At 42.8% G+C, this 22,600-nt stretch overlaps 2 protein-coding genes across 3 annotated transcripts in view; both read left to right on the forward strand.

Moving 5' to 3' along the window:
• Positions 1-246: 246 nt before the first annotated feature.
• The window catches only part of CD4 (CD4 molecule), a 45,792-nt gene continuing 23,438 nt past the window's right edge, over positions 247-22,600 (forward strand). For both annotated transcript variants that reach the window (XR_008663183.1, XM_055315634.1), the window contains exons 1-3: positions 247-420; positions 6,045-6,156; positions 6,281-6,445. Coding sequence is in view for 1 of the 2 variants with exons in the window: in XM_055315634.1 (XP_055171609.1) it covers positions 6,108-6,156; positions 6,281-6,445 (214 nt within the window). In the remaining variant the exon portion in view is untranslated. The remainder of the gene's footprint in view (positions 421-6,044; positions 6,157-6,280; positions 6,446-22,600) is intronic.
• Positions 20,662-20,907, forward strand: LOC129503502 (40S ribosomal protein S27-like). Its single transcript, XM_055315635.1, has one exon. The coding sequence runs from the start codon at positions 20,662-20,664 to the stop codon at positions 20,905-20,907; it is 246 nt and encodes an 81-aa protein (XP_055171610.1).

Raw genomic sequence — 22,600 nt, forward strand, 5'->3', positions numbered from 1 at the left:
ATGTTTGGGGCTTACCACGAGTGTCCTCATGTGCCCTCTACTTCCTTTCTACTTCTTCCACTGAAATCCAGACCAGCTTGCAAGTATCACTGAGGCCATCTTTTTTTTCTTGTTACACAACAAGAAGTGCTGTGACACTCTATTCTCCAGCCTGGTTCTGCTCAACTTTTTCCTTTGACTTTGGCATTTTCACTTTGACATCTTCCCCAAGAGGCAGGGGGTGGGCACCCCAGCCCCAAATGGTGACACTGGGGGCTGGCCCAGGCCTGGGGTGTGGAGGAGCCTTACCGCCGGGCTTCCTGTCTCTTCGTTTACATACATCTCTGCAGAAGTAACAAGCGTTCTTCCCAGTGGGCTCCTAGCCTTCACATAGACACACCTGCGTGAGAAGCAGAGGGGAGGAAAGACACAGGCCCGGAGGTAAGATGGACAGACTCAGCTTCATTCCTTTCCATGGGTCTGGGAAGGGGAGGAGAACGCGGCAGCAGATGTGGTGAAATGTTCTGGACTCCCAGTTTTCTGCCCACAATTCTGGCCACCTTGTCTTGTATTTCACACTGGATCTGTGAGTTTCAAGAGGCTGGGGATTTTTTTTTTTTTTTTTTTGAGGCTGGGGATTATGGAAAATTTCTCTCTGCATCCCCCTGTGCATATCCCTTTAGTGCTTGGAGCAGACGGTGCTCCTCAGAGCGGCGTTGAGCTGGATTATAAGATCAGAGAAGGCACAGAGACTTTAGGCCATCTTGGGCTGAGAAAGGCCATGGGAGGCAACTAGTCAAGGGGCAGTGGAGGAGATGAAGATAGGAAGAGGGGAAAGAGGGAGAAAAGACGGAAGAAAGGGTAGGAAATGAATAGAAAGAATAAATACACATTAAGGAGAAAGGATGCCTATAAAAAAATGAAAAAGGGAAACAAAGGAAAAGCAATAAAATGAGAAAGAAGTGAAATCTAGTCTAGAAGCAATTCTCCTCAAATCAATTTTCCCAGTGACGCAATTGCCAGAAATTTATACCAGAAATCATACTTGTTTGCAGTATTTCAAAAGCCCTATGGTTGAGGTAGCCTCCTTTAACTATCTTTTCTGTTAACACGTATTTCTACCTTTTTTTTTTTTTTACTTTTGGGCATTTTTTGTGATTTTTGAATAATATGTCTAAGGACCCGTTTTAATGAGCTTTAAAATGATTAACGCAATTCTCAAAAAGGGTTGAAACTGAGCTCTTAGGTATGCAATACTATACAAGTGATAGATACATATTCTTTAGGTAAATATGTCATTAGAAAAAGGGATTCTAAGGCATTAGTTTTAGATGTCTCAGCTGTTCTAGAAAAGGAGGCTAGGTGGTTTAGAAAAGGATTTGCAGGCCCGTCTTGGGCTTGGTGGGATGTAGGGGATCCAGGAGGTGGTACCCCTCAAGATGGGACACCCTGTACAACTCTAACCTCCCACCTCCAGGCTTTTTGTCCTTTCCCCTTTCCTAAGATCTCCGTGGCTTTGCTGTGCTACCCCACAGGTGTCCTCTGCCTTCCCTTCTAGACATATTCTGGGAGAAGGACCTTCTTGGTACCGGCGGATTCTTCAAAATAGAAAGGCCCCATTATTGCTAATTCAAACATTTCCCTTTGGGTGGAATAGCTCTTCCTGAAAGTCCCGTTGTTGGACAAAATTTTAGGGGCATAAGGCTAAGAGTAGAACCTGATGAGGGAGGTGACTCCGTTTCATATTTTGACAAATAATTTCTTGGGCTGTGTTAGAGTCTGTGGGCTCACACAAAATGGCCGCCCTCTTAACCTCAGATGGAAGACTTCCCAGAGGTCAGGGTCAAAGAGAACACCCAATAAGATTTTGGTCTTTCAGTTAGGGGACACGTATACAAAAGAGTTCTACCTTGAAATAAGAATTCCCCCTCATCAACTGGTTCTAGGCAGAAGACTTGTAGCATCTTAGGCCTTGATCCTGGCCATAATGGTGACATGGGGAGTTCAGCAGACCAAGGGCCTTGCACATTTTGGACACTCAGTAAATGTTAAATAAAATAAATTTGAGGAGGGTGGGCAATGGAAGGGGGCAGATGGGGGCCTGAGTTTGGAGGGCTCTTTGGTTGAGCTCTGTTCCACACCTTTTGGGGGATTTAGGGTAAGGAAGGAGGGCATGGCTCCCCCACCCACGTGGGCGTCTGAGGCAAAGGAGAGGATGGCGGAGGTTGTAGCCACTGAACCACAAGGGTCCCTTAGAGGGTCATGGTCTCTAGGAAGTTTAAATGAAGCCAATGAGCAGTAGAGAGGGTGTATGTGGTGGGGGGGCACATCCCGTGGCGAGGCTTGAGGGGCTGCCTGGGGGCTCTGGGGAGAAGATGAAAGTGTCTATGGGACCACAGACTGTTGCTGTGGTGGGGCTGTGCCCTCTTCCTCTCCCCAGTCTCGCTCCTCATCCCACCTGGGAGGCCAGGGCCAGGGCAACAGGAACCTCAAAAGCTCTGAGAGTTTGCCAGTGTGTTGCCATTTTGCTCTTATAGTTCTCTCATTCTCTTTTGAGCTCTCTTGTGGTCTCTTGCTCTGGGGCTGTGTCTTGCCTCTCAGAATGTCTTCACCTCTTTCTCTCTGACTATCCGGTTTGTACTACCCTGGGCTTGGCGTGGGGTCAGGGCTCGTGTGTAGTGTAGCTGTGACTTTAATGAGCTGCTCTGGGTCTCTCCGGCCCATCCTTCCTCATCCTCCTTTGGGGCCTCTGTCTGTTTCTTGGAATCTGTCCTTTTCCCTTGGTCCACCCTGCGGACATCTTCCTTGCACCCACCTTCGGCTCCAGGCTGTGCTCTGCAGGCTCCCTTCACATCAAAGCTTGTTGAAAGCTAGCATTCCTGCCAGAAGCCTGGAAGCCTATTTACTGGCAAGAAGGGGCTAGAGCTTAGTGGCAGCTGGAGGTGGAGACGAAAGAGAGGGAGAGGCCAGGGGCACTCTAGGCAAGATCGACAGAGCCAGAATTGGGTCCTGGCATGTGGGACCAAGAGGAAGAGAGCTACAGATGTGGGGAGTTGAAGACAGGATACAGAAATGCCCAGATGTGAGCAGAGAAATAAGAAGAGAGAGAGAATGAGAGAGAGAGCGAGAGAGTGATGCCAGGACCTGGGGGACCAGCAAGCCCTCCCAGCCTCTCTCAAGGGGCTATGGTGTACAGGATGCTACTGTACTGGGGCACAGTGCCTCTGGGGAGGATGAGGATGTGGGAATCAAAAGCCTGCTCTCTGGGGCGGCAGCGGAAGCCCAAGTCACCAAAGCAAGCAGCAGATGGAAACCCATAGCCTCCTCCACCTAGCTGAGCCCTGGGTAAGTTGGGGCACTACAAGGAGCTGGAGGTGGGGAAGTAGCCCTCTGGCGCAGACCACAGGATCATGGCGTGAAGAAGAAGGAAATGACCACCATTTGGGGAAGGGTCAAGAATGTTCCTAGCCTTCTCCAGGCATTCATGCTGAATTTGGACACCAGGGAAGGGATATTCCAAATGGAGACTCCTTTAATCTCTGCTCACTAAGAACACAGTGAGTTGTGATAGGGGGACAGTGGAAGCCACTCTCAGATGGAAGAGTGGCTGTACCGTAGTCTCTCCCCTCCCCATGCCCCATGCTAACTGGTAAACAACTACACCCATGACTAGCCTCTTTCCTCCTCTTCTGGAGACCTCATGATTTCTTCACTTCCTATTTCCCTTGTTTAGAAAACAATTCTATCAGGGGCGTCTGACGGACTCAGTCGGAAGATCATGCAACTGGTGATCTCAGGGTCATGAGTTCAAGCCTCACTTTGGGTGTAGAGATTACTCAAAAAATAAATAAACAACAACAAAAAATTCTGTCAAGCCTCTGCCTTGAGTTAGGCCCTGGGACATTCTTCCTTCAGGCAGATGGAATGAGTGGAGTTGGCTTTTTTGTCTTGTTTTAAATCTTCCGGCAAATCTCATTAGGAGGCGAATGTCCCCAGCACCCATCTGAGTACGACAGCCCTATCATGGATCAGTACCCAACAGGAAACAGAAACTGCCTCGGATGGTTCAAGAGACTGCAGAAACGGCGTTATTCCCAGGGGTGTGAAGAGGGAACCAGAACATGGAGGCACACAGATGTTACCAATAGCAGGCAGGGTCCTGAAGGGGCAAGGGTGGAATGATGTTTCTGGAACCCAGTGAGGGTTTGAGCTGAGCCACCTGAAAGGAGCTACAGTCAGGGTGTGGAGAGAAGAAGGGGTGAGGGAAGGAGTATAGCTATTGCTAGAAAGCATGCCAGACGAGGAAGAGAGTTAGGAAAAATGCTCCCACTTCTTTCCCTGCCCCTCCCACCTCTTGTGGGTTCTTTCCACTGGCCAACCCCAACTAGTAGCAGGAGGGCAAGGGAGCCTGGGTGGTACAGTCTGCCCAAGTCAATCTCCTTATAGAGAGCAGGGCAGAGAGGTAGGAGAATGGCCCAGGGATGGGGCGGTGGGGGAGAGGTGGTGGTGATGAGGGGGCACAAGAACAAGCAGCATGGATGGGGATGACTTGGCTTCATTCAGGCCAGGGTTGGCTGCGTACACATACTTCAATGACCCACTTTATTATTTTTTAAACAATTTTATTTATTTATTCATGAGAGACAGGCAGAGGGAGAAGTAGGCTCCCTGTGGGGAGCCTAATGCAGGACTCTATCCCAGGACCCCGGGATCACGCCCTGAACAGAAGGCAGACACTCAACCAGTTAGCCACCCAGGTGTCCCTCAATGACCCACTTTAGTAACAGATTTAATATGTTGAGTACAGAAAGAAATCAGTGATTTTTCCTCCTTCATTCAATTCAATTTTCGTTTAACTTAACCAAACATTCCAAATCCCCTCTCTACGCTCCAGCTGGTGCCAGGCCTACACTGGTGGCAGAACTGGCTGGGCCATCATCTTCATTCTGAATGAGATCAGGCTTCAGGGCTGGGGGCGAAGATGGGAGGGAACCCAAATCACCACATCATGAGACAGAAGGTGGGTTGTGCCCTCAGGGCATCAACAGGGTGTTGTAGGAGTGGGCAGGTAGCTGCAGAGCTCAGACAACAAAGACTGGGCTAGGGGATAGAAAAACAAGGTTGGATGCAGGACCTCATCTTGCCAAGCTCTAGAGGATTTCATGCTGCCCCCCGCCCCTAAATTCTCTCCACCCCCCAGCCTCAACCACCTCCGGAGCTCACAGAAACTGACTCTGAAATAGCATTTTTCTGCTCTCCCTCAGAGGCTTTACAGGGTTGGTCTGAGAGCAAGCAGGGAGTTTACCTACTGCTCCGTCTCTTCCTCACCCCACACAGTGTGGCCCTCCCCAAGTCCTGGGAATCTGCCTCAAACCTGCCCTCGAGGCAGTCTGTTTTTCTACACTTCCATCATTCTGAGTTGTCTGAGCTCAGGCCTATCTTCTCTCACCAGGATCATTTCAATCATACCTCCTGCGCTCAGCCTCTTCTAGCTTGTCTTTCACACAACAGCTGAAGGGGTCCATTCTGCAAATCAAATCATGTACTTCTCGACATAAAGTCCTTGAGTGGCTCCGTAGTGCCTAGGGTCACAGCTCGGTATCATAGCATGGCATTCAAGGACCTTCATGACCTGGCCACGCCCCATCCCCCCCCACCCCTTCTCAGTCTCCACCAATTTGCCACCTTCTTTCTGAATCTTTTTTTAAATTTAATTTAATTTAATTTAATTTATTTATTCATGACACAGGCAGAGACATAGGCAGAGGGAGCAGCAGGCTTCCTGATGCAGGACTGAATCCCAGACCCCGGGATCACCACCTAAGCCAAAGGCAGACACTCAACCCCTGAGCCACCCAGGCATCCCTGTGAATCCTTTTCTGATTCCACTTAGATGGCCTGGGCACAGCATTGTGTGGTGTGTCCTGGTGGATGTCTGCTTAGAAGTATGCACATTTAGGTCCCTGGCTTGGCTGTATGGGTGAGATTGCATACCATCCCCATATGTCCCTTTGCACCCCAGGCTCAGTAAATGCCTACTAACTAATGATCAGTATCTCCCTTAGGCCCTGCGCTTTGTACGGTGTGGGGGGAAGGCCCAGGTCCCTGCCTGCCTCAGGGAAGCCACAATGAATCGAGAAGTGGCTTTTAGGCACCTGCTCCTGATGCTGCAATTGGGTGAGTGTGCAGATTTGGAGATCCAGTGGGAGGAGGGCCTGCCTGGTAAATGCCAGGGTGGGGAGATGGGGTGGAGGCAGGGCAGCGACAGCCTTGAGGCCTGATTTCCTTCTTTTCTACCTAGTGATGCTTTCAGCGGTCACTCCTGTAAGAGAAGTGGTGTTGGGGAAGGCAGGAGATGCAGTGGAGCTGCCCTGCCAAACTTCCCAGAAGAAGAACATATACTTCAACTGGAGAGATTCTTCCATGGTCAAGATTCTGGGAAATCAGGGCTCCTTCTGGACTGTAGGTAGGGCGGCCCAGCTCCCATGCAGGGAGGAAACCACCATGAACTGAGCATCCCTGGTGTCAGAGCTCTGCTCTTGGTAAACTCTGAGATCCCAGAGGGCTCTGGTTGACAGACTCAGGTGCACTCTCCCAGTCCAGAGTTTCCCTGTGCTAACTGCAGGTGGCCTGGGGAATGGCATTTGGTGTCTATTATAATTTCAGAATTTTAATATTCATGGACTTAGTTTAATAGATATTAGAAAAATAACTATCATATAAAACCTGTGATTTCATGAATATTATTGCGATAGACCCATGTTGATACATTTTTACTTACCAAGAAACAGAGAGAAGATAAAATATGAATATCAAGAATGAAGATATTTCTATAAAATATCTTCTTTATATTACTATAAAGACATTAAAAGGATAATATGCAAATATATCTGCAAGCCAATAAATTTAACAATTTATATAAAATGGAAAAATTCCTTGAAAATCACAATTTACAATTTACCAACTGACACAAGAAGAAACAGAAAATTTTTGAATAGCTCTTTCTACTAAAGAAATTGAACTTGGGGCATCTGGGTGGCTCCGTGGTTGAGCATCTGTCTTTGGCTCAGGTCATGATCCTGGGATCTTGGGACCATTTCTGCGTCAGGCTCCCCACAAGGAGCCTGCTTCCCCCTCTGCCTGTGTCTCTGCCTGTCTGTGTGTCTCTCATGAATAAATAAATAAAATCTTAAATAAATAAATAAATAAAATCTTTAAAAAAATAGAAACATATCCACAGTATCATTATCATCCATTAAAAATGAAATATAATCCCTTAATGATGATTAATATCCAGCCAGTGTTCAAATTTTCCCAACTACCTCTAATATTATTTTTACATTTTGTTTATTTGAACAGGATCCACATAAAAATTTATGCATGGTATTTGGTTGATATGTCCCTTAAGTCCCTTTGAATGTCTATATTTACTTTTTTCCCCTTACCACTGATTGGTTGAAGAAACCAGGCAATTGTCCTGTGAAGTTTTGTACATTTGAGTAGGAGCTGGCTGCATTTCCATGGTATTATTTAGCATGTTCCTCTGTCCTTTGAACCTCCTATAGATTGGTGGTTAAATCTAGAGACTTGATTAAGTTTTCATTTAATTTTTTTGATAGGAATACCTCATAAGTGGTGGTTTGTACTACCAATTTCATCACATCAGAAGCTATGTGATGTCTATCATTCTTTTTGTGCTATTAAGACTAATTGCTGGGTTCAAGTGTTAGCTTTAAGTGGTAATTATAAAACACTATTTTTAGTTTCTTAGTTTTTTTCTAAAGATTTTATTTATTTATTCACAAGAGACACAGAAAGGGGGGAGAGAGAGAGAGAGACAGAGACAGAGACACAGGCAGAGAAGGCTCCATGCAGGGAGCCTGATGTGGGACTCAATTCCGGTACTCCAGAATCACACCCTGGGCTGAAGGTGGCGCTAAGCTGCTGAGCCACCTGGGCTGCCCTCTTAGTTTTTTTATAATTGCCTTTTGTTTATGTCAGATGATATGGACTTTCTGTTTATTATAGTGATGTAAACTTTCTTTTTATTTATTTATTTTTATTTTTTAGAGAGAGAGCATGAGCCCGGGATGGGAGGGGCGGAGGGAAAGGGAGAGAGAGAGAATCTTAAGTAAGCTCCACACTCAGTGTGAAAGCTCAATGTGGGGCTTGATCTCACAACTCCAAGATCATGAATTGAGGTGAAATCAAGAGTAGGATCCTTGGGATGCCTGGGTGGCTCAGTGGTTGATGTCTGTATTTGGCTCAGGTCGTGAACCCATGATCCTGGGATCTAGTCTGGCATCTGGCTCCCCACAAGGAGTCTGCTTCCTCCTCTGCCCGTGTCTCTTCCTCTCTCTGTGTGTCTCTAATGAAAAAATAAATAAAATCTTTATTAAAAAAAAAAAAAACCGAGTAGGATGTTTAACCAACTGAGCCACCTCAACTTTCCTTTTAAGATAGATTTATTTAATCTAAAAAAGTGAATGCATTTAAAATGTTACATTAATAAGATAGGTAAATTTGGCCAAAATCATGTATAAGATGTGTGAATGGTTGAAGTCTGGGAAATATGGCTCTAGTACAAGACTTTGATTTTACCAGGGAGAAGTCCCTGGCCTTAGTTTGTGCTAGATTAGAGGCAGAGCTGGGGCTAGAGCTTTGGTCTTTCAACTTTCAGGCCTAGGCTCTCCCATGGAAAGTCATCCTCAGGGCAGAAAAACCTGAACTGGCCACAGTGTATTGAAAACCATCTTTGTTAAAAAAAGAAAAGAAAAGAAAAGAAAATCATCTTTGTTAAAAATGGATGTCTCCTCTTCCTGCCTCTGACCAGTGGGAGAAAAGTCCTCTGTTTTTGGCAAGGTGGTTCTTGCTGGGCCTCCAGAGTTACAATTCAGACACCCACCCATGTCCATTCTTCATGTTTGGACATGAAGAAAAAGGGGAATATTGGGCTGGATCTTTTTTTTTTATTATTAAAATATATTTTATTTATTTATTTATTTATTTATTTTTAAAATTTTTATTATTTATTTATGATAGTCACACAGAGAGAGAGAGAGGCAGAAACACAGGCAGAGGGAGAAGCAGGTTCCATGCACCGGGAGCCGGATGTGGGATTCGATCCCGGGTCCCCAGGATCGCGCCCCGGGCCAAAGGCAGGCGCCAAACCGCTGCGCCACCCAGGGATCCCATATTTTATTTATTTATTCATGAGAGACACACACAGTGAGAGGTAGAGACATAGACAGATGGAGAAGCAGGCTCCATGCAGGAAGCCTGATGTAGGACTTGATCCCGGGACTCCAGAATCACACCCTGAGCCAAAGGGATGATGCTCAACCACGGAGCCACCCAGGGATCCCGTGGGCTGGATCAAAGCCATTCCCTAAAATTTACAAAACCCCCAATCCCTGGTCTCTTTCTGGTAAAGACACACAAAGCAGAAATCACCAGGTTAACTGCTCTTTGCCTGCCCGTGTCTTGTCCTTCAAACAGCTATTTAAAGAAGACCCTATGGGGGCCTCTGGGTGGCTTAGTGGTTGAGCATCTGTCTGCCTGTGGTTTGGGTTGTGATCCTGGGGTCCTGGGATAGTCTCGCATCCCGTTCCCCACAGGGAGCCTGCTTCTCCCTCTGTCTATGTCTCTGCCTCTCTCCATGTGTCTCTCATGAATAAATAAATAAAATCTTAAAAATAAATAAAATAAAGAGGACCCGATGATCAAAGTAACCTGGGTCCTCCCCTGGCCTGTGGGCCCCTGGTACCGGTTATGTAATTTTCACCCCTGGATAGAGCTCAAAACACTCTCACAAACTCTGCAAGTGATTTTCTTGTCTCAGAATTTCATTCTGCTAAATTGCTTGCTAAATAAGTAGACTTTTAGCTTATTAATTTTAAAGTTAAAATGATTTGAAAAAAATTATACCGGTACACGGCAAACATTTAAAACCATATGAATGATACCCAGTGGGTTAAAAACAAAGTTCAGCTGAGTAAATTTGAAGGTCTAATAGGCTTTATATTCAGTGATTCATAAATTGGGCAGCATCTGGTCTAGCAAATAGAAAAGAGCTCCGAAGAGCTGGGGAGAGGAAAGATTTGTAAAGGCAGAAAAGGAAGTTTATTAGCAAAGAATGCATTGTTTCAGGCAAGGTCACCTGCTTAAGGGGACGGAAGGGGTCTGTCAGGCAGATTTCCTCACTAGTGCTGACCAGGTAATTTGAGATTAACTCATTAAAGGTTATGTTCCTGGGAAAAGCTGAAACTGCAATTAGGTTAGATATTAAGTCTTGGTTTGCTGATGTGGGGGTTAGCATAACTGATTCCATTTTGGTCCTGTTGGCTCTTTTTTTTAACAGTTCCCCTCTTTTCATAAATAAAAAAATAAATTAAAAAAAAAAAAAAAAGGGATCCCTGGGTGGTGCAGCGGTTTGGCGCCTGCCTTTGGCCCAGGGCGCGATCCTGGAGACCTGGGATCGAATCCCACGTCGGGCTCCTGGTGCATGGAGCCTGCTTCTCTCTCTGCCTGTGTCTCTGCCTCTCTGCCTCTCTCTCTGTGACTATCATAAATAAAAAAATAAATTAAAAAAAAAAAAAAAAAACAGTTCCCCTCTTTTGATTACATCTTTCAGCAAAATAGAGTGGCATTAGTGCCACTCCCAGCTACTACTCTAACTTTCTTGAAGTTTCTGTTGATTCTTTGGTACTCACAGGTTGTGACTCCTCTCACCCCCCCTCCCGCCCCCAATCTTTGTGACATTCACAGATTATAACTTCAGGCTTACAAATTTTAAGTTGGTTGTCTTTTTGTTCCTTTTCTGATGTTCCAGGCTTAGGGAGATCATTTGCTTGGTGGTTAGCAAGTGCAAACATGCATTTAAAGCCTTTGAGAGGGGGGTACCTGTGGCTCAGTGTCACCTGTGAAGGCATTTGCCTTCAGCTCAAGTCATGATCCTGGGGTCCTGGGATTGAACCCCAGGTCGGGTTGGGCACACCTCTTAGCAGGGAGTCTGCTTCTCCCTCTTCCTCTGCCCCTCCCCCTGCTTGTGCCCTCTCTCTCTCTCAAATAAATTAAATAAATAAATAAATAAATAAATAAATAAATAAATAAATAAATGAATAAATAAAGCCTTTGAGAAGATACAGTGCACCAGATAGACTACTGTGATCATTATAAGCAGGGTAATTCCCAATGTTTGGAGTGCACTTTGGAGTCATGATCCCTAAAACCCAAAACAATAAAAATCAAGTAAGTCAAAAAGAAAGGCACCACTAAAAGAGTCACTTTTCAAACCAAGAGGCTTGTTCAGTGGCCTTATGTAATGGAGTTTCAACTTCCCCAGAGGTGTTAATCCAGGCCCAGCAGGTGGTGTTGGCCACAACACAGACACCTCCTTGCTCAGCTAAAAGAGATTTAAAGTCTGTCTTATCATCAGGAATAACTTTGGCCAGAATCTAAGGATTTTTGCCAGGCACTTTTTATTTTAGCAGTGGATTCTGCAATACTTTTTTTTTTAAAGATTTTATTTTATTTTATTTTATTCATGAGAGAGAGAGAGAGAGAGAGAGAGAGAGAGAGAGGCAGAGACACAGGCAGAGGGAGAAGCAGGTTTTCCATGCAGGGAGCCCGACGTGGACTCGGGACTCATCCCTCCCACGTCTCCAGGACCACGCCCTGCGCGGAAGGCGGCGCTAAACTGCTGAGCCACCTGGGCTGCCCCCATCTGCAATACTTTCTAGAGTTAAGGAGAAGTTCTTGATTGTAGCCTCATTTGCATTTAATAGTAGCCAGGGGAGCCCTGAGCTACCAAGGTAATTTTGAATCATGAATGCCTCCTGGTAATTCCTGCTTGAGTCTGTGGTTCAGGACTGGAAAGGTGACAGGGAGACCAGTAAAATGTAAGGGTCTGTAGACCATACAGGTGGTTTTATTCTGACTACCCTTGTCTTGTGTCCCTTTCCTAGGTTTGGGATTGTAAACCAGAGGCAGGGAAATGGACCAGGGGAAGTCTCTAGCATCATGGACAGATCAAATTTCTTGGTGACAAATCTAGCAGTCTGAAAGGTTAACCTCCACCCCCCCCACCCCCCGCACCCCACCCTTAGTAACGACCTGGGAGATACAGATGAGGGTGTTATCTTTCCAAGCCAATACCAGAGTGAAGGAAAGAAAGAGAAAAGAAAGAGCTTCATGTTCAGTTTAAGTATGAAGTCTTGATCCAGCTTCTTTGGTGGAAGCAATTTATCTACTGTCAGCTACATCTTTTCTTAGACAATTTGATTCTGAGGTCTCCAGCTTAAAGGTTTTGAGGTGCACAGGGCCAGATGGCAGGTGGAGACTTCTTCAGCTGTAAGACATGTACCCAAGGCTCACGTCCCTGGAGTTTGGCTGCCATCCAGGTAGCAAGGAGGACCTGGTTTAGTTCCATCCAAGGAGATTCAAAGGCAGTTTTTATTCTTAGTGATTCCAGATCAAAAGGAGGAAAGAAAATCAGAAATGTTCATTTGGAGTTGTAGCCAGATATTTGAGGAAAGTAGAAGAATTCAGGACCCAGTCTGGTATACAGGTATATAAGAACAACTCAAAGACCGCTAACAGGGTTAGAATCTGACATGGACAAAGATGCAAACATAATGTTTGTCTCTACAATTATCCCCATTTTTATCAAAGATAATCACAATAAAACAAATTTGCTTGCATTAAACTTGGTCTGGTTATTTACATAAGTGCAGCAAGAATAGTAATTGACCATATAAACTTTTTTTTTTTACTACTTTGCTGGAGGGATGCCTGGGTGGCTCAGTGGTTGAGTGTCTGCCTTTGGCTCAGGGCATGATCCTGGGAAGTCCCACATTGGGCTCCCTGCAGGGAGCCTGCTTCTCGCTCTGCCTGTGTCTCTGCCTGTCTCTCTCTCTCTCTGTCTCTCATGAATAAATAAATAAAATCTTTAAGGAAAAAAAAAAAAAAAGACTGCTTTGCTGAAACCTTATGAATAAGGTACCAGGCCAATTTTTCCAAGGGGCTTTATTGGCTCCATGAAGTCCACCTTATTTCTTTCTTTCTTTTTTTTTTTTTTAACCTTATATCTTCAAAGCTGTCTAGTCATATCTGGGTCTATGTCCATCTCTCTTAAATAAAACATTCTAGTCAAAGTCTTGGTAATAGGGCAGCCCAGGTGGCTCTGCGGTTTAGCGCCGCCTTCAGTCCAGGGCCTGATCCTGGAGTCCCACTTCGGGCTCCCTGGGGGGAGCCTGCTTCTCCCTCTGCCTCTGCCTCTCTCTGTGAGTCTCTCGTGAATAAATAAATAAAATCTTTAAAAAAGCCTTGTCATCTAACCAATGTTTCCATTTGTGCCCTATTACAAGGATAACATATTCTCATTGAACTTGTGTAAATAACTATTTTGTCATAAAAAGAATACTCAAGAGTTTTCAAATTTTGGAGGGATCAGATAGGGAGAAAAAGTAAATGTTTCATTTTTGATCACAGAGGCATCATACTTTACTAACATTACAAGTCATAAATGGCTTAAGAGGAAAAATTTCCTCAGTCTGGAAAGATAAAACATTAAAGAACGAGCAATGTTTCAAGCAAGAAATCATAAAAATTATAATCATCCTCCTCAGCTCATTAAGTCCCATGTTATTAATTCTTGCTTAAATCCAGTTTTTTTCCCCATTAATTCTGGAAATTCTTACCTAGTTCACTTTTTTATTTTAAAGTTATCAGAACCGTGTGTTTGCCAGAGTCCTTTCAATGAATCTTCTTGGTGAAGCACTATTGTAGGAATTTATGCAAAAGCATCTGCGTAAAACATGAACCATCTATAAATGACAAAAAACGGGGATCCCTGGGTGGCTCAGGGTTTAGCGCCTGCCTCCCCCTGGAGTCCTGGGATCAGGCTCCCTGCATGGAGCCTGCTTCTCCCTCTGCCTGTGTCTCTGCCTCTCTCTCTCTCTCTCTCATGAATAAATAAATAAAATCTTTTTAAAAATAAAAATAAAAATAAATAAATGACAAAAGCCTCCTAAAAAAGGCTCAGTGTTAAAGACATGATAAAAGTTGATTATAATGGAATTGACAAGGAAATTTGGTTATTTCTGTGACACACAATTTTTATTTTATTTTATTTTTTGAGAGAGAGAGAGAGCGCGTGCACAAGCAGGGGCAGAGGGAGAGGACGAGAACCCCAAGCAGGCTCCATGCTCAGTACAGAGCTGGATGTGGGGTTCCATCCTCATGACCCTGAGATCATGACCTGAGCCAAAATCAAAAGTCAGATATTCAACCAACTAAGCCACCTAGGCACTCTGAAATACATTTTAAAATGACAATTGGAGCCTTACTGTAGGACATTTTCTCTTCCCTCAACAAAAAAAGCATTTCCATTTTTCTTTTACCATACTTTTTTTTTTTTTTTTTTAAGATCCTCAGTGGCTTAGTTGGTGAAACCATCTGCCTTCAGCTCAGGTCATGATCCCAGGATTCTGGAATCGAGCCCTATGTCTGGCTCCCTGCTCAATGGGGTGTCTGCAGCTTCCTCTGCCACTCCCCCCAACTCATGCTCTCTCTCTCTCTCTCTCCTTCTCGCTCTCAAATAAATAAAATCTTAAATCAATCAATCAATCACAGGGCCTGAACTCAATGATCCTGAGATCAAGACCTGAGCTGAAATCAAGACTCAGATGCTTAACTGACGAGCTATCAAGGCATCCCTTCCATACCTTCTTTTACCAAAAACTTACATCCTACTTTCCTTGTAAATGGAGATGTTTCCCTTATTATTTCAAGTAGTTTAAATTATATATATTAGACATTTTCAGCCCATAGAAACCTTTAATTTCTAGCAGAAACTATGAAGTAAGCAATTATGAACTATTTTTTACATTAGCATTCTGTGGTTTGGCAGATATATAAATACATTTTATAATTTCTAGAAACATATGCTTTCTCATAGTAATTTTTTTAATGTGGCACAAAACATGTTTTACTAGTAGATGCAAATATCTTTAGTTCCTTTATAAAGGGAAGCCAAACGTGGATAAACCTACATTCAGTAATTCATGTTTCAGTATTTTATCTTATTTAGAAATGATCCAGATATTTAGACTATCCATTGTTTAATTTAACTTAGCAAAATTTTAAGGTCTTAGTTTACTAAAAAGGTTGGGGGAAACCATAAAAAATTCACCTAAAAACTTTTATCTATTTACTTGTTTTCAACAATTATTATTTTTAGATTAATTATAAAAATTTCATCATGCCAAGTTATTTTTTTCTTGCAGGTAAGTTTTTTTTAAGATTATTTATTTATTCATAGAGACACGCACAGAGAGAGGCAAGGACAGAGGCAGAGGGAGAAGCAGGATCCATGCAAGGAGACTGACATGGGACTCATCCTGGGTCTCCAGGATCACGCCCTAGGCTGCAGGCGGCGCCAAACCGCTGCACCACCAGGGCTGCCCACAGAGTTTTTTTTTTTTCACAGAGAAGTTTTTTAACAGAGATAACAGGAACTTATTTGACTAGTAAGCCCAGGTATAATAAAAGTTCTATATCTGCATTGTTTTTAATGTTGAGAATTCTAAAGACATGTCTATTTTAATTAAGCCAAACAAATGTAAACTATTTTTTTTACTTACCAAAGATTCCTCAGATCACATGAACCTGAAAAGTGTTTGGTTTCATTTTTACTACATTTCTAAGAATTTTATGAATATATGATTCATATAGGCACTTAATTATCTTTAGCCCATTTAAATAGAGTTCTTCCACAAATTAATTTTGACAATATCATCTGGAAGTAGAAAATACCACACATCTGTAATACACACACACACACACACACATATATACTCATGTAAACATATAACAGATGCAGAGACCTTATAGGTTTCATTTTTAAATTACGAGACCAGTAATTTAAAGCAAAACTTACTAGCTTATAAAAGAACAGTTGGAAAAAGTTAAGATTACCTGCTGAGATGGCTAAAGCTTTTTCTTGATATTAGTGGCAAGACACAATATTTTTAATTTGTCCAAGTCCCAAATAACATTTCTCCCCTTTTGTTTTTCTTCTGATAAGAATTATCTCCCTTAAATTTATAGACTAATAGGATATACACTTCTCAAAGGCACAGGGAAAGAAGGCAAGTTCCCTTAAGAAGAATTTTTGTTTCTTAGAGCCAAAAATTTTTACAGTACTTACAAGTCTTTTGAGATAAATAGAGGAGGTTTTGGGATTGATTTTAAAAAAAATAGATGTTTTTTGAATTGTTTCTAGGTAAAGGCAGCTGCTTTCAATTCTTCAAGGAGTTGGGCTGTAGCCTAAAAGATAGCAAGAAGCCCATCTGGCCATCCATCCAGTCACATTATCTTCAAATTGCTCCCCCACCTTCTCTGGGCACAAAGTTTCCTTTTAGCATAAGGGAGAGAAGACTGAAAAACTTAAAAGAAATCATTTTAGGGGTGCCTGGGTGGCTCAGTCAGTTAAGCATCTGACTTCAGCTCAGGTCATGATCTCAGGGTCCTGGAAAGGAGCCCCACATCAGGCTCTGCACTCAGCCCGGAGTCTGCTTCTCCCTCTGCACATTCCCCAGCTCATGCTCTCTGTGTCTCTCTCTCTCAAGTAAATAAATAAAATCTTAAAAAAAAAGAAATCCTTTTAAATACCTTGTCAGTGTTCAGCTAGGACAAACAGTAAATATTCTTAGCAGTATTGAACAACCCCTTGGACTCAAGAGGTAGCCGCAAAGAGGATGTAAAAGATATTTTATTTTCTCTCTCCACCTGGTACTATAGTCAGAGATACAGAAGAGCTGACACTGGTAGGAGTTCTCACCTATAGCTGGGCTCTGCTAGTTTTTCCAGGATCCCATCTGTAGCTCTGCTATCTACCAGAATCTGGCAAAGTTTTCCATTAGTTTTTTTTTTTAAGATTTTATTTATTTATCTGACACACACAGAGAGAAAGAGCACAAGAAGGCAGAATGGCGGGCAGGCAGACAGAGGGAGAGGGAGAAGCAGACTCCCTGCTGAGCAGGGAGCCTGACACAGGACTCGATTCCAGGACCACAAGATCATGACCTGAGCCAAAGGCAGACACTTAGCCAACTGAGCCACTCAGGCACCTCTTTCCATTAGTTTTTATTTTAGTTTTCCCTTGGCTGCTTGAAGCAAAGAACATAGCAGTTTACCATAAAATCCCATAGAGTCTCATCAATTCTGGGAGGGGTGCAGACAGGGGCCCTCTTTTGAGGGTAGTAAGGGTGTGTGTGTAAGGTCACTCGTTTGACAGACTTTTGTTTATGGTCTTGTAGTCCCTTCAGAGTGGAAAGACAATTCAGGTGGAGGGTTACTACAATGAATCCTCACATGAAGGATAGAGGGGAGTAGTAGGTGTTACTTCAGCCTTACAGTCTTTTGTTTTAGGTACCACTTGTGTCTTTAATTTTTCATTTGCTTTTTTGCAATGAATTTTTTTTAAAGATTTTATTTATTTATTCATAGACACACAGAGAGAGAGGCAGAGACACAGGCAGAAGGAGAAGCAGGCTCCATGCAGGGAGCCCTATGTGGGACTCGATCTGGGGTCTCCAGGATCACACCCCAGGCTGCAGGCGGCGCCAAACTGCTGCGCCACCAGGGCTGCCCTGCAATGAATTTTTTAATGAAGGTATTTTGGAATTTTGAAACCTTTCTTTCTTTCTTTCTTTTTTTTTTTTTTAAGATTTTATTTATTCCTGAGAGACACACAGAGAGAGGCAAAGACATAGGCAGAGGGAGAAGCAGGCTTCCTGTGGGGAGCCTCATGCGGGACTGGATGCCAGGACCCGGGGATTACCACCTGAGCTGAAGGCAGCTGCTCAACCACTGAGTCACCCAGGTGCCCCAGAAACCTTTCTTTTTCATCATGATAAATGTACTCTTTAATCCCCATCCCCTGTGTCCCCTGTCCCCGTACCCCCACCACTCTGATAACCATCAGTTTGTTCTCTATAGTTAAGAACCTGTTTCTTGGTTTCTCTCTCTCCCCCTCTTTCTCTTTCCCTCTCTTTTTTCTTTGCTTGTTTTGTTTCTTAAATTCCACATATGAGTGAGATCATATAGTGTTTGCCTTTCTCTGACTGATTTATTTTGCTTAGCATTATACTCTTGCTCCATCCATGTTGTTACAAATGGCAAAATTTTGTTCTTTTTTTTTTTTTTGTAGCTTAGTAGTATATATACCACCTCTTCTTTATCCATTCACCTACTGATGGACACTTGCACTGCTTCTATATCTTGGGGATTGTGAATAATACTGCAATAAACACAGGGGTGAATGTATCCCTTTGAGTTAGTGTTCTTGTATTTTTTTAATTTAAATAAAAATTTGGGGGGAAAGGGATTTTTAAGGTTTTAGGTCTCACATTTAGGCCCCCCTTTTTTAAAATTTATTTATTTATTCGTGAGAAACACAGAGAGACAGAGAAGGCAGAGGGAGAAGCAGGCTCCTTGCAGAGAGCCTGATGTGGGACTCAATCATGGATCCTGAGATCAGGCCCTAAGCCAAAGGCAAGATGCTCAGCTGCTGAGCCACCCAGGAATCCCACACATTTAGGTCTTTAATCCACTTTGAGTTTATTTTTGTGTATGGTGAAAGAAAGTGGTCCAGTTTCATTCTTTTGCATGTTGTTGTTCAGTTTTCCCAACACCATTTGTTGAAGAAACTATCTTTTTCTCATGACATATTCTCATCTCCTTTGTCAAAGATTTTTTTTTAAATATTTAATTTATTTATTCATGAGAGACACACAGAGAGAGAGAAAGGCAGAGACACAGGCAGAGGGAGAAGCAGGCTCCATGCAGGGAGCCCAATGCGGGACTCGATCCAGGGACTCCAGGATCACGCCCTGGGCCAGAGGAAGGCACCAAACCGCTGAGCCACCCTCCTTTGTCAAAGATTAATTGACCAAATAATTTTGGTTATTTCTGAGTTTTCTGTTCTATTTCATTGATATATGTGTCTATTTTTATGCCAGTACTATACTGTTATACTTACCACCACTTTGTAATATAACTTGAAATCTGGATTTGTGATATCTCCAGTTTTTTCTTTCTTTCTTTCTTTCTTTCTTTCTTTCTTTCTTTCTTTCTTTCTTTCTTTCTTTCTTAAAGATCTTATTTATTCATGAGAGACACACAGAGAGAGGCAGAGACATAGGCAGAGGGAGAAGCAGGCTCCATGCAGGGAGCACCGATGTGGGACTCAATCCCGGGACTCCAGGATCGCGCTCTGGGCCAAAGGCAGGCACTAAACCGCTGAGCCACCCAGGGATCCCCTCATCAGTGTTTTATAGCTTCCAGAGTACTGGTTAAGTTTATTCCTAGATATTTTATTGGTTTTGGTGCAATTATAACTGGGATTGTTTTCTTAATTTCAGTTTCTCCTGCTTTATTAGTTAGTATAGGAACGCAACAGATTTCTGTACATTGATTTTGTATCCTACAACTTTACTGAATTCATTTATCAGTTCTAAAAGTTTTTTGGTGGAGGCTTTAGGGTTTTCTATATATAGTATGTCATCTGCATATAGTTTTACTTCTTCCTTTCTATTTGGATGCCTTTTATTTCTTTATGTTGTCTAATTGCTGTGGCTAGGACTTTCAGTACTATGTTGAATAAATGGGGTGAGAGTGAACATCTTTGTCTTGTTCTTGACCGTAGAGGGAAAGATCTCAGATCTTCACCATTGAGTATGATGTTAGCTGTGGATTTTTCATATGTCCTTTATTATGTTGGGATATATTCCCTCTAAACCTACCTCACAGAGGTTTTTTTTTTTTTAAGATTTTATTTATTCATGAGAGACACTGAGAGGCAGAGACACAGGCAGAGGGAGAGACAAACTCCTCAAAGGGAGCCTGATGTGGGACTTGTTCCTGGGACCCCAGGACCACACCCTGAGCCAAAGGCAGATGCTCAACCACTGAGCCACCCAGGCATCCCTTGGGTTTTTATCATACATGGATGTTGTACTTTTTCAAATGCTTTTTCTGTGTCTACTGAAATGATCATATGGTTTTTATCTTTTCTCTTATTGATGTAATGTATTACATTGTTTTATGAACATTGAACCATCCTTGCATTCCAAGAATAAACCCCCATTTGATTGTGGTGTATGATTTTTTTAATGTATTATTGAATTCAGTTTGCTGATACTTTGTTGAAGATTTTTGTATTTTATATTCATGAGAGATATTGGCTTGTAGTTTTGTGTTTTTTTGTTGCTGTTGTTTTTTGGTGGTGTCTTTATCCGGTTTTGGAATCAGAGTGATACTGGCCTCATAGATTGACTTTGGAAGTTTTCCTTCTTCTTGAATTTTTTGAAATGGTTTGAGAATAGGTATTAATACTTCTTTAAATGTTTGGTAATGGGATCCCTGGGTGGCGCAGCAGTTTAGCGCCTGTCTTTGGCCCGGGGCGCAATCCTGGAGACCCGGGATCAAATCCCATGTCGGGCTCCCGGTGCATGGAGCCTGCTTCTCCCTCTGCCTGTGTCTCTGCCTCTCTCTCTCTCTGTGTGTGTGACTATCATAAATTTAAAAAAAAATTTAAATGTTTGGTAAAAGTCACATGCTTCTCACTAGGGGTGTCACCTTGGAGATTTGGTTGGCTGGGTTTGTGAAAGGATCAATATGCCTTGGGCTAGAGATTTACTACATCTATCCTTAGAAGAGGAAAAGAAAAAACATAAAAAGAAATGGGTAGTTCAAAACTCAAATTCCTATTTTATGGTTATAAAATGTCCAGGTTGCTACAAGACAACCATGGTTTTCAGCCATGCTCAGACAGTGGTTCTTTGTGAAGGCTGCTCAACAGTGTTGAAGCAAACAGGAGAAAAGGCCAGACTCACAGAAGGGTGTTCATTTAGAAGAAAGTAACACTAATGATCTACACAACCTCCTGAATTAGTGTTATATCGAAGAAAGCCTTTTCAGTTCAGTAATTCCTGTTAATATACCAAGATATTATGTTTAATTTTGTAGGTATATAACAGTCATCTCCTATTTTATTTTCCAATAAAGTTTTGGTTATGGGCAATCAATAAACAAATAAATAAGTGTTTGGTAGAACTCACCTGGAAGCCATTTGGTCCTAGACTTTTGTTTTTTGGGACTTCTTTGATTACTGATTCAATTTCATTGCTGATAATTGGGTTTGTTCAAATTTTCTATTTCTTCTTGCTTTAGTTTGGTAGGTTATATGTTTCTAGGAATTTATCCATTTCTTCTAAGCTGTCAATTTGTTGACACATAGGTTTTCTTTTTTTCCCCCAAGATTTTATTTATTCATGAAAGACATAGAGAGAGAGAGAGAGAGAGAGAGAGAGAGGCAGAGATAAAGGCAGAGAGAGAAGCAGGCTCCATACAGGAAACCCGATGTGGGACTTGATCCCAGGACCCTAGGATCATGCTCTGGGCCAAAGGCAGATGCTCAACCACTGAGCCACCCAGGTGTCCTGACATAGGTTTTCATCTTCTGTTGTAACTGTATTTCTACGGTGTTGGTTGCTATTTTCCTTTTTCATTATTACATTTGTTTATTTGGGTCCTCTCAGCTTCTCTTCTTCTTCTTTTTTTTTAATGAGTCTGACTAGTGGTTTATCAATTTTGTTTATCTTTGGAATTTTTGCACCTTTTGGAGGCTTCTGCAAATAAGCACCCCATTCTACTTGCTTAATTTAGGAAACTTTATCAAGTGCACATTTTTTTTTGAAGATTGATTTATTTACTCGTGAGAGACACACAGAGAGAGGCAGAGACATAGACAGAGGGAGACAAACAGGCTCCCTGCAGGGAGCACAATGAAGGACTCAATCCTGGACCCCGGGATCATGCCCTGAGCAAAAGGCAGAGACACTTAACTGCTGATTCACCCAGGTGTCCCTCAAGTGCATTTCTTAAATGACCTTATCTAATTGGAGTATTTCTCATAATGATTATTACAATTTCCATGAGGGCTGGCTGAAGTTTTTATAGGACCCTTAGCCACAAATGGAGGTCAAACCACATTTCTGTGTAGCCATGTTTTGGGGCCCTCAACCTGGCTGTTACCTATCTAAGTTCTCAGGATACAAAAATGATCTTGTTTAATCTTAGGTTGTTTTTGTTTATTTATTTATTTTTAGATTTTATTTATTTATTCATGAGAGACTCAGAGAGAGAGAGAGAGAGAGAGAGGTGGGGGCAGTGAGAGAAGCAGGCTCTCTGCAGGAAGCCTGATATAGAACTTGATCCCAAGACTCCAGGATTAAGCCCTGTGCCGAAGGCAGGCTCCCTGCAGGGAGCCCAGTGCAGGACTCAATCCTGGACCCCGAGATCAAGCCCTGAGCAAAAGGCGAAGACACTCAACCACTGAGCCACCCAGGCGTCCCTTAGGTTGTTTTTAGTAGGATTTGGTCATTTTTGTAGAGATTTATGGCTCTGAACCATAGTTCTTAGACATAAAATAAGCATGTATGCTTGGAAAGTGACATGATTAACTTTTTAGAATTTTAAGGATCCCATCTTTATCATTATTTATTTATCTTTTAAGCTAAACCTTTGGGTCTCTTGGAGCCTAAAGGGGATGTAA

The sequence above is a fragment of the Nyctereutes procyonoides genome, unplaced genomic scaffold (genome assembly GCF_905146905.1).
Source record: "Nyctereutes procyonoides isolate TBG_1078 unplaced genomic scaffold, NYPRO_anot_genome, whole genome shotgun sequence".
NCBI lineage: Eukaryota > Metazoa > Chordata > Mammalia > Carnivora > Canidae > Nyctereutes > Nyctereutes procyonoides.

What these genes read in the sequence shown, in the direction of transcription:
- LOC129503502 (XM_055315635.1), top strand. Translation starts at nt 20,662, where the DNA reads ATGCCTTGGGCTAGAGATTTACTACATCTATCCTTAGAAGAGGAAAAG.